Consider the following 12500-nt stretch of genomic DNA (forward strand, 5'->3'; position numbering starts at 1 on the left):
TTCAGCCAAGTGACGCTGAACAGTGGTAACACTAGAATGATTAGGACCGAGACGATTCAAATAAATGGCCAACGCACGTTCAAAATACTCCTTTGCCTGCTCCACCTCGCCATGGTCACGGAGTAAAAAACCCAAGTTTTTATAAGCGTCTGCGACATAAATATGTTGAGATCCCAACTTTTCTATCCGTACAGCAAGAACGCGCTCAAGAAACTCATTTGCTTTTTCCAGGTCACCTTGGTCAAGAAGTACACTGGCTATGTTGTTGTAACTGGATGCGACATCGATATCCTGAGATCCCAACTTTTCTATCCGTATAGCAACAGCGCGATCATGATACTCCTTTGCTTGTTGCAGGTCTCCCTGGGCATGGAGTACATTGGCTATGTTGTTGTAACTGGATGCAACATCGATATGCTGAGATCCCAACTTTTCTATCCGTATAGCAACAGCGCGATCATGATACTTCTTTGCTTGTTCCAGGTCACCCTGGGCATGGAGTACAACGGCTATGTTGTTGTAACTGGTTGCAACATGGATATGCTGGGATCCCATTTTTTTATCTGTATAGCAAGAGCGCGATCATGATACTCCTTTGCTTTTTCCAGTTCACCCTGGGCACGGAGTACACTGCCTATGTTGTTGTAACTGGATGCGACATCGATATGCTGAGAGCCCAACTTTTCTATCCGAATCGCAAGAGCGCGATTATGATACTCCTTTGCTCGTTCCAGTTCACCTTGTTCATAGAGTACACTGGCTATGTTGTTGTAACTTCTTGCGACATCGATATGCTGAGATCCCAACTTTTCTATCTGTATAGCAACAGCGCGATTATGATACTCCTGTGCTTGTTGCAGGTCACCCTGGGCATGGAGTACATTGGCTATGTTGTTGTAACTTCTTGCGACATCGATATGCTGAGATCCCAACTTTTCTATTCGTATCGCAAGAGCGCGATTATGATACTCCTTTGCTTGTTCCAGGTCACCCTGGGCATGGAGTACAACGGCTACGTTGTTGTAACTGGTTGCAACATGGATATGCTGGGATCCCAATTTTTCTATCTGTATAGCAAGAGCGCGATCATGATACTCCTTTGCTTTTTCCAGTTCACCCTGGGCACGGAGTACACTGCCTATGTTGTTGTAACTGGAAGCGACATCGATATGCTGAGATCCCAACTTTTCTATCTGTATAGCAACAGCGCGATCGAGATACTCCTTTGCTTGTTCCAGGTCACCTTGGTCATGGAGTATAGTGGCAATGTTGTTGTAACTGGCGGCGACATCGATATGCTGAGAGCCCAACTTTTCTATCCGAATCGCAAGAGCGCGATTATGATACTCCTTTGCTCGTTCCAGTTCACCTTGTTCGTAGAGTACACTGGCTATGTTGTTGTAACTTCTTGCGACATCGATATGCTGAGATCCCAACTTTTCTATCTGTATAGCAACAGCGCGATTATGATACTCCTGTGCTTGTTGCAGGTCACCCTGGGCATGGAGTACATTGGCTATGTTGTCGCAACTTCTTGCGACATCGATATGCTGAGATCCCAACTTTTCTATCCGTATAGCAAGAGCGCGATTGTGATACTCCTTTGCTTGTTGCAGGTCACCCTGGGCATGGAGTACATTGCCTATGTTGTAGTAACTGGATGCAACATCGATATGCTGAGATCCCAACTTTTCTATCTGTATAGCAAGAGCGCGATTATGATACTCCTTTGCTTGTTGCAGGTCACCCTGGGCAAGGAGTACACTGGCTATGTTGTTGTAACTGGATGCAATATCGATATGCTGAGATCCCAACTTTTCTATCTGTATAGCAACAGCGCGATTATGATACTCCTTTGCTTGTTGCAGGTCACCCTGGGCATGGAGTACATTGGCTTTGTTGTTGTAACTGGATGCAACATCGATATGCTGAGATCCCAACTTTTCTATCCGTATAGCAAGAGCGCGATTATGATACTCCTTTGCTTGTTCCAGGTCACCCTGGGCATGGAGTACAACGGCTATGTTGTTGTAAGTGGATGCAACATCGATATGCTGAGATCCCAACTTTTCTATCCGTATAGCAAGAGCGCTATTATAATACTCCTTTGATTCTTGAAACTCACCCATCCTAAAATGGACATTGCCTAACGCATCACAGACTACTGCGAAATCTCCCTCACAAAATACACCAGCAAGCTGAATTAATTTTAGAGCTACCTTACAGATGCTTTTGGCAGTTTTAAAGTCGCAATGATAAGCACAAATTGCGCTAAACCTCATAAAATAACTTGGATAATGTTTCGCTCTTAAATTGACCTCCGATAAGTCAGCTATATTGAATACACTTTCAATTTCTGTTATTAGGCACTTCAAATGAGGTACCAGCTGTAAGCTATTAGAAGTAGAGTTTTTATCGTGAAGATTTTTCTCCTTTATAAACTGATTAAATGAGGTAATACCCCAATGAATGATTTGAAAATATTGAGCCTTTGAATACTTTTTGATTCTCGTTTGGGTGACACTTCTCACAATTTGATGTACTTGAACGTAGACGCCACTCTCGTCTTCTTCCACTAACAGCAGCGAGCTTTTTCGAATCCTTAAACCAATGATATCTTCGTCCACAGATTCGTCTAATCCACTCCTATGGCTGTCGTTCTCGACATTCAGAATGTACTTTATTACAAGGTCAATGTTTAATGGTTGCTGACCACACAGAGAAATAAAACCGAATGCGTGATTCAAAACCTTGTCAGATGACATCGCATCGTCCACGGCCAATGAAATCGCTGTGGTCATAGCGATTGGGTAGCTTTGGTTTGTCGTGGCAAGAAAGGCCTCAGTGTTAGCACGCTGACCCGTCTCAAGCTTCTCGAGGTAGCCTTTCCAGCCAAAATTCGAAGATGCTTCCCGAACTTGTTTGACAAAGATAGCGGCGCTGGCTAAGGCAAGGGGTTGGTAATCTAATGCCCGAGCAACTTCTTTTTCAGTCTCACCGTCAGCGATGCCGGAGAGAGAGGCTAATAAGGAAATGGCGTCAGATGGTGTCATGCCCTTGCTCACAGAGATGTGATTGTTGAAAGAGGTTTCTGAAGGAATAGCAGCAGTGTCTTGCGATGTGATCAGCAGCTGACCTTTACACCAGTGCGTGTCTCCGGTCTCTGGCAAATGAGGATTCATTCCACTTAAGCTGACGACATTGTCCACCACTAACAGCCACGATGAGTAAAGCTCAACTTTGGTACTAATTAATGACTTTATGTTGGCAATCTTCCCCTCCGTCTTCAGTTCTTTGTCGTTTAGAGTATTTGTGACTGCATATTCTGGACACTTTAGATGACGAGCAAAAGAGACGTAGGATTCTAACAGTGAATCAAGACTTTGCGCATTTAGAGTCATCACGAATGCATTCTTGCCTGCGATTTGTTTTTTGTCATCAAAGAATTTCTTTGCGGCAAGACCGGCTAACTGAGATTTGCCGCTTCCAGGGTTTCCTGAGATGTACAGGGAAGTTAATCGGCTCTCGTTGGTTTCTTTCAGTTGCTTTAGTTGTTGAGCTATTTTAGCCAACTCATGATTTCGTTCGGCAACGTCGTGCGATGGCTTGGGTGGGAGAATGCAAAATGCCGCAGGAGCTTCAGTTTGTAACTGCTCTTCAAGGACCTTTCGATGCTTTTCTGTTTCCTTAAGTACGTCTTTTAGGTGGCTGACTTCGCCCGTCGGAAAACTCTTCTGAGTTCTGATTTCTTGAATCTTTAGATCGGAGAGGCCAAGTGCTTGAAAGGCAACTACAACTCTACCTACAGCAGTTTGAAATTCTGTTTCGTTGACTTTGCCACGTGGAGAGTGAGCAGGGCCTTTATTACGAAAATTTCTCAAATCATCCACATTTGATTGGACTACTGCGTTTAGACCTGTTCCAATACAGTCGGAGTACAGTATAGCGTAAAAGAGCATGGTGCAATCCCATTCTGCTCTATTTCCGTTAACCATGGTTGCCAAAAGACGTGCGTTTCTTGTTTGGTTTCTTGGCGATTCCCGGTTTTTGAAGTCCAGTCCATTTCGGGGCTCGTCTTTCCATTCTCCCAAAGTTGCCTTGTAGCGGTTGTCCCATTCTTGTTTGAAGATTGTTCGCAGGCCCTCAGTTATCACATCAGTAGTGATAAAGCAGATCCTGAAGAAATTCAGTTGCTCGTCAGTGTATTCTGGTCCAGTGGCCATACTTAGTCAGGCTCAGCTTTTAGTCAGCCCTTGCTAGAAATAATTATTACGTTAATGTCAGCAGTAGTACAAAAGATCACTTAATGAAAATAACTTGTATATGTACTATTTTTTTTATATTTTTACTTTTATTTCTTTATATATTTTCGCAAATAATGCAAAGCGCGGAAAGCTTTTCAGGCGAGAGAAGTCACTATGAAAGGCATCCGCTTGCTCTATAAAGCTGGTCCTTTGACATGTTGGTTTTTAAGGTAAAGAGGGAATGGTGGCAACAGATAGAAGCCCGAGATTGAAAGTTTCGGACGCTTTGAGGAACACGCGCTTGGAATTGGTTGTTTGAAAGATAGATAACCCCAAAAAATCCTATTCAAACGAATTGAGTTATCCAGTAGTTAGTGATTTAACCAATTTAACCAGTCGATGGCGCTATACAGTTTACAAACTACTGGGGCGATGGGGGGGGGGGGGGGAAGAGGGGCGGACGAACTGGGGCAGGTCATCAAGGAGCTTAGCAACAGGGACGGCAATCGCAACGAGAACATCCATTCAAAATAGGAATTCTAGTTCCCGTAATCAGTTCCCGCCGGATTATTTCAACTCTTTCATTGAGTAAAATGTGTGACGTGATACCGGGGCGACTTTCGCACCGGCGCGAGTTCACTCCGGTTCCCTCTCTTAGCTCTGTATTTGCTTACATGATATCACCGAAAGAAGTCATGCTGGGGTGCCTCACACCGGCGCGAGTTCACCCCGGTTACTGCACCCATCTCGCCATGGCATGTAAACGAGGAATGACCACTCGTTTTGGTGTGAAATCGGCCTCCCGGTGGGCTGGACCGGGTAGCGCATGCGTACTTTTTCTGATAGACGCCATATTTGCAGGTTGGGTTTACGCTTGTGTTTTATCGATATGTGGTGTCCCTTCAGGTAAACACGATAAGAATTCACCTCGTCGTCACGTAAACGCGGTATCAAGAAGTCACCCCGGTGCGAGTTTTCTTATGTAAACACCCCCATAGAGAGAGAAACAGGCAGAGAGAGATCAAAAATCTGAATTCGTCAGCTGCCGTTGTCCTCAAGCCACTGATTTTGGTCATTTGACATTGTTGTTTTACTTAGGACGAGAAACTGACGAACAGAATTGAATATAAAAAGCAGGTGCAAAGCATGTAGATCAATTGTTTTTTGCTCATTATACCTTTACTTTGTTTTATGACGTTCTTGTTGCCGTTGCCTTCCTGGCTAAAGCTTCCTATCATTTTATTTGGAGCAAATATTTATGGGGAGGGTCAGTGGTTCCTATGCAGGGAAAAATGAAAGCACCGTGATAAATTTAATGATTGAACTGCGATTTTCAAGTGAGTAGAGAAGGGGAGGGTTGTAAGCAAAAAATGAAAAAGCTTTTCAAAGAGGAACTCAGCAAAATTTGAAGACGATCTCCTTCTATTTTCCGCCTCTAATTTAAGACCGGTGTGTAATATGATGAAGCTGTAAACCACTTCCCAACTTAACATTCCACGGAGAAGTCATGGACATGTCAACCGGGCAGGTCCCTAGCAGTCCTTACAAAGAGTGTAACAGGTGGATCTGATCTCACCTTTGCTAGATGTCACTGAAATTCTTCTATACGCAAGCTGGATGATATGCGAAGCCGGAAGTACAATGGTTCCGATCAATTTGCCGTCTCGAAGACAACTAGAAACAGTGATGTATGTCCTCCTGCAACAGATATTAGCCCAAACTTCAGTGGCGTGAGCAGTGATAGTTTTAGCTTCTGCTAGTCTAACTACACTTCAACTGTTGTAAGTCAATACCTTACTAAAAAAAACAAAAACAAACGGAATATACGATGCTTTAATAGGTGCTCAATTTCCTTATTAATTATTGATGAACTTCAATTCTACGGAAGAAACAATATTTGCCGTTGCCAGGCTTTTTTGCGAGCGTGCAATTTTTCTTTCAAATCACGTAAGCTCGGTCCACAGAAACACCAAACTGTGGCCAGATAATGAAACATTTTCGGTGCATTAAACTTCTCTGTAACAAGATATGACTTCCCTTTTAGCCTTTAAGGTTTCTCTTTCGCTTTTGCTTTAGAAATATGCGTCGACGCTTCTAAATGCTCGAATTACAATAACCAGACTCTTACTTGCGAACCGTTAAATAATTAAGAGACAAACTGAATCAGAATCACCATAACAGCACAAAGCAAAACCAGTGCAGTACAGGCGCAAGGCAAACATTTCCGAGAAATCTCTTAAGTTCTTGCGATGGTGAAAAATCTCTGCACGATCAACAAGTCTGAGGATTCTAATATAGAACTTGATCAACCACGCCCTCACCACTGAAACAGACACCAACATGACATTAACAAATTCGATGATGAAACTTAACAGTCCAAGAAGACATGCAAGATACCTTAGCAGTTCATCGTTGCAAAATCAAGAAAAAAAAAGATCGGTGGTCCTAACATTGAAGCGATTTTTAGTTCGTTACAGCCGCAACTTCGATCGTTTCGAAGGCACAGGTCATGCGTGCCTGGTGGTTTGAACTACTGTAGCTTTGCGATGTTTATAGCACCGAATAAAAAACAAGATCAACCTCAAACAATCAATTGCTACGGGCTTGCGTATTCCATTATTTACTTGAGACACTACCAAAGGCTTCATTGGTTGAGCTGAAACCGTTCCACCAACCTCACTTGCACGTTTGTCCACAAACCACTATGTATTCGAAACTGGTACGGTCTGATCGCGGTTACGAAAGGCTGCCTAAAGTAGGTTGATGGAACTGAAGTATTTATGGCACCATATAGCATTGAAAGGGAAAAATTCCTTTTCTATAGATCCTATGGCAACTGGTCAATATTTACTTATCAATCATGGATGGCTGGATTTTTATAATAAACTCTTAAACGCACCCTGCAGCCACAAGAATTCATAATTATCATTTCAGCACAGTTATGCTGAAAAGGTTCACTCAGACAGCGCTATGCAGTTTATTTCTGTTAAAATAACTATGCATCTGTCCTTTTGCTGGAAATGCTGACTGTTAACTATAGATGTTTCAGTTTTTAGACTGCTCAATGAGCAAACTGAAGTATCCTAATTCGTCATGCACAATAAATTATAGTTACCACCTTCCGTTTTAAGAATAGAATGGATAGAAAGGCAATTTTTGCAGCCAGCATAATCAGTCGCAAGCAAGTTTCACCTGGCATTGAAAGAAGAACAATCGAGTACAACCTTCTAATACCGTGACATATTTTGTAAAAGCTTCATTCTTTGCAAAATAGGCCGAACTTAACATGTTTCATTCTTTCTTGGTAGACAAATCAGTGTACTAGCGTCGTAAGGCGTCTTTCAACATGAAACTTCAGAATTCAGTCCTGTTATCTAGATGGACATGGCAATACATGGTGGAGCAGAATACATAAGAGAGCATCATGTCAAACTTAACTTCGGAGTCATGCCATTTTTTTCTTTCCTGGTTTAACAAGTGCTGCGGAAATCTTTGCTATTCCTTGAAATATCAGATTTCCGAAAATGGTCTTAAGTGTAATGAGCAAACGTGAGATACACGAAGGAGCTTTTAAAAAGATGACGCGACAAAAGGAAGTTAGAACAATATCCCGAATTATGCCATTTACAACGCATTTTTCCTACCTTGTGCTTGCCTTTAAGTCAGTAATACAAGCTATACAGGTTTAGTTAGCTGTAGAAGGAGCTTTAAGAAGACTGCTAAAAAAGTTACATCTCCATGGCACAACAGTTTCGTTAACAGCGCAGTGAAGGGAAACGTCCCTTTACAAATATCCTGTTGGCAACTGGTCAATAATTAGAATTCGACCATGGGTGGCTGGAGTTTGACAGTGAATCAAAAATGCACGTCGTAGAAGTTGAGTCAGGGTTCAGGTCAAACCAAAGCTTTTTCTCACAGACTGTTAATTGATTTTATCAGCTGCTCTTCTGGCAGAAGCTCCGCTGACTCTTGAACGAGGTATCCTCAGCGAAAAAAGCGTTTTTTAGCCGGCCCATACACCTTATTCCAAATTGGTCCCCATTTAGATATTCAAGGTACGAGTGACTCCCCCGGAATTTGATAAGTCGCTTAAATCGCATTCAATCAGACAAATAACCACAGAAAAACCAAGAAAGATCACGACAGTTAAGTACAGCTTTTTTATTGAGAACTTTGCGGGTTAATATCTTTTTCAGTTTGCTATCGAGATTCCCATACAAATCCTTATAATTTTTTACCCTCCGAATCTGGGCACCTGTGGTACATTCAAACTCGACGAGGATGGAAGGCGATGGAATAAAAGTGTCATTAAAAGTGAAGTTATTCATGGTGAGAATAATGCGGATGAGGTCGCAAATAGTGCCAGTAGCAATGGTGTTGTGAGGATCAGTGCGCAAAAAATGATCACAAGCATTAATACCTTGGGTAAAACAAATTTGTGGAACTGCAGACCGCGAAACTGCGGGACCTAGAGAAATGACTATTACAAAACGAAAATGACAACTGACAGGCACAAAATACCATCACGTGACCTGCATATTAAGAAAAAAAATCCTCAAACCAAGCAGGATCGTCTGCTGAGGTTGAAAAATGATATTGATTGCGACTTGTCACGCAATCCACCAGTTAATCGGCTCGCTTGAATCAGATAACGCAGATAACAGCTAAAAATGGCACCTGGAATGCGATAATCGGCGGACACTGTCGATATTTAACAAACATTACTATAAATCTCATCGTTTTTCTTATCGTTTTTGCTCAATGAGCAAACTAAAGTATCCTAATGCGTCATGCACAAGAAATTATAGTTATCACCTTCCGTTTTAAAACAATCTTATATAGAGAAATGAGGACGCAAACATTGACGTAAGAATAGAATGGATAGAAAGGCAATTTTTGCAGCCAGCATAATCAGTCGCAAGCAAGTTTCACCTGACATTGAAAGAAGAACAATCGAGAACAACCTTCTAATACCGTGACATATTTAGTAAAGGCTTCATTCTTTGCACAATAGGCCAAACTTTAAAATGTTTTATTCTTTCTTGGCAGACAAATCGGTGTATTAGCGTCGCAGGGCGTCTTTTAACTTGAAACTTCAAAATTCAGTCCTGTTATCTAGATGGACATGGCAACACATGGTGGAGCGGAATACATACGAGAGCATAATGTCACACTTAAATTCGGAGTCATGCCATTTTTTTCTTCCCCGGTTTAACAAGTGACGTGGAAATCTTTGCTATTCCTTGAACTATCAGCTTCCGGAAATGGTCTTAAGTGTATTGAGCAAACGTGAGATACCGAAAGGAGCTCTTTCAAAGATGACGCGACAGAAGGAAGTTAGAACAATATCCCGAGTTATGCCATTTACGACGTATTATACCGACCTTGTGCTTGCCTTTAAATCAGGCCCCAGTTCTTCAAACGATGGATAGCGCTATATATCCACTGGATAACTCAATTGATTTTGCTAGTGTTTATCCGCTGGATAGTGATTTATCCGGTGGATAGCGTTATCCACCTTGGGCATGGGGTGGGGATTTTGACATTTTCTGAAAAAATGAGTGAAATTCCCCACCTGCCGAACCAACATATTTGGCCAAATGTATCAAAAGCCCCCACGCAGGGGCGAGTAGAGGTGGCCAAAATAATATCCTTTAGACCTTGCTGCACACAATAAGAGTGCAATGTATGAACCACTCACATTTCGTTCAGCCACCTCTCACAAATGTGGGAAGACTAGAGAGTCTAACCATTTGCAGATGTAATTACAAAGGCAGCACTTTCTCCTCAGTTATTTAAAGACCCTGAGTGTTGGTCCGGCCGGAGTTGAACTCACGACCTCCCGCGTGACAGCCCGGTGCTCAACCAACTGAGCCACCGGTGCGCGGTGTTTCTCGTTTCCAGGGCCTTTCCCTCACTACCTGGGGAGGGAAAAGATTGATTTCCAAGCCCTCTTTATTATCCAAGATGGTGGCCATGTCAAATTCTCCACCCTGGGGATATGTCGTACGATCAAAATCCCCACCCTTGGGACAGACTTCACAGTCAAAGCCCCGTGGGTAGCCCCATCCTGGGGCTTAACATTGATAGGTGCATAATTTGAATAAAAACAAAAGTATATTTAAAAGGCGGCCATTTATGAGTAAGGTGTATTCCCCGAATCAGCGGCTGGTCATCAACTGGAACGTCATGATATAATCAGGTGCCGCGTTAAGGTCACTTTGTCTGGGTAAAAACATAATAAGTCGTAAACAAGTTATTGCGGTTTTCATAATTCTGCGGAATTCATCCTCAAGCGCCAACGGCCAAATAGCATTTTGGCTTCCATCAATCAAACTTCCGATGCCAACCACAGATGAAAAAATCAACTGATGCATGACTAACCCACCAATCAGCATCTTTGGTTCCCACGGTACATTCGTATATTCAAATTCGACGCCGATATATAATAAATTTTACGAAAAAGGAACCCAGGACAGCGATTTTTACTTCATGCCATCTTTATTCCTTCAATAAAATTACGTCCGCGGCGCGAACATGCAAACTACAGCGAGCGTGCAATAAAAGATGCATCTGTCTGGCAGAAAGAAATTCTCGTATCTGTAATCAGTTCGCGCCGGATTACTTCAACTCTTTCACTGTGTAAAATGTGTGTGTTGTCCAAAATGAAACCGGTTAAAGTTTGAAGAGAGAGAGAGAGATCAAAAATCTGAATTCGTCGGCTGCCGTTGTCCTCAAGTCGTGATTTTGATCATTTGACGTTGTTGTTTTGCTTAGGACGGGAAACTGACGTACCGAATGTATAACGCAGATGCAGAGCATGCAGATCAATTCTTTGCGCTCATTATACCTTCACTTTGTATTGTGACGTTCTCGTTGCCGTTGCCTTCCTTATGGCTAAAGCTTCCTATCATTTTATTTGGTGCAAATATGGGGATTGTCAGTAGTTCCTATGCAGGGAAAAATGACAGCACCATCATAAATTTACAGTCCAGGCTTAAGTGAGTAGAGAAGGGGAGGGTTGTCTGCAAAAAATGAAAAAGCCATACAAAGAGGATGTCAGGAAAATTTCAAGACGATCTCTTTCCATTTTCCGCCTCTAATTTAAGACCGGTGCATAATATGATAAAGCTGTAAACCACTTTGCAACTTAATATTCCACGGAGAACTCATGGACATGTCAACTGGGCAGGCCCCTTGCAGTCCTTACAACGAGTGTAACAGTTGGATCTGATCTCACCTTTGCTAGATGTCACTGAAATTCTCCTCTTCGCAAGCTGAGTGATATACGAAGCCGGAAGTACAATGGTTCCGATCAATTTGCCGTCTCGAAGACAACTAGAAACAGTGATGTATGTCCTCCTGCAACAGATATTAGCCCAAACTTCAGTGACGTGAGCAGTGATAGTTTTAGCTTCTGCTAGTCTAACTACGCTTCAACTGTTGTAAGGCAATCCCTTACTAAAAAAAAAAAACAAAATCAAAAACAAACGGAATATACGATGCTTTAATAGGTGCACTATTTCCTTATTAATTATTGATAACCTTCTATTCTACGGAAGAAATAATATTTGCCGTTGCCAGGCTTTTTTGCGAGCGTGCAATTTTTCTCTCAAGTCACGTAAGCTCGGTCCACAGGAACACCAGACTGTGGCCACATAATGAAACATGTTCGGTGCATTAAACTTCTCTGTAACAAGATATGACTTCCCTTTTAGCCTTAAAGGTTTCTCCTTCGCTTTCGCTTTAGAAATACGCGTCGACGCTTCTAAATGCTCGAATAACAATAACCAAACTCTTACTTGCGAACCGTTAAATAATGAAGAGACAAACTGAATTAGAATCAGCAGAGCACAAAGGAAAACCAGTGCAGTAAACTTAAGGCGCTATATATTTAAAATGTATTAAAGCTTAAATTAAATTATTCACAGTTTAATTACAAATCATTTGTGTGGTTCAGCTACGAAGGATTGCAAACATTTGACTTACCGATTATGAACGTAAGGCAAACTTTTCCTAGAAATCTCTTAAGTTCTTGCGATGGTGAAAAATCACTGCACGGTCAACAAGTCTGAGGATTCTAATATAGAACCTGATCAGCTACGTCCTCACCCCTGAAACAGACACCAACATGACATTAACAAATTCTATGATGGAATTTAACAGTCCAAGAAGACATGCAAGAAACCTTGGCCGTTCATCGTTGCAATAATCAAGAAAGACAAAGATCGGTGGTGCTAACATTGAGGCCCCATT

The 12500-nt window shown here is 42.1% G+C and overlaps 2 protein-coding genes across 2 annotated transcripts in view; both read right to left on the minus strand.

Annotated features, from left to right (window-relative positions):
• The window catches only part of LOC137985290 (uncharacterized), a 9732-nt gene extending 3697 nt beyond the window's left edge, over positions 1-6035 (minus strand). The window contains exons 1-2 of the mRNA XM_068832860.1: positions 5821-6035; positions 1-4256 (exon numbers count right to left, since the gene is read on the minus strand). The exon at positions 1-4256 is cut by the window's left edge and continues 3697 nt beyond it. Of these exons, the coding sequence (XP_068688961.1) occupies positions 510-4223 (3714 nt within the window). The 5' untranslated portion in view covers positions 4224-4256; positions 5821-6035 and the 3' untranslated portion in view covers positions 1-509. The remainder of the gene's footprint in view (positions 4257-5820) is intronic.
• Positions 1-12500, minus strand: part of LOC137984499 (uncharacterized) — a 108215-nt gene that overhangs the window by 94101 nt on the left and 1614 nt on the right. The window contains exons 2-3 of the mRNA XM_068831666.1: positions 12234-12358; positions 11485-11705 (exon numbers count right to left, since the gene is read on the minus strand). The gene's annotated coding sequence lies outside the window, so the exon portion shown is untranslated. The remainder of the gene's footprint in view (positions 1-11484; positions 11706-12233; positions 12359-12500) is intronic.

The sequence above is a fragment of the Montipora foliosa genome, chromosome 14 (assembly GCF_036669935.1).
Source record: "Montipora foliosa isolate CH-2021 chromosome 14, ASM3666993v2, whole genome shotgun sequence".
In the NCBI taxonomy this organism is placed as follows: domain Eukaryota; kingdom Metazoa; phylum Cnidaria; class Anthozoa; order Scleractinia; family Acroporidae; genus Montipora; species Montipora foliosa.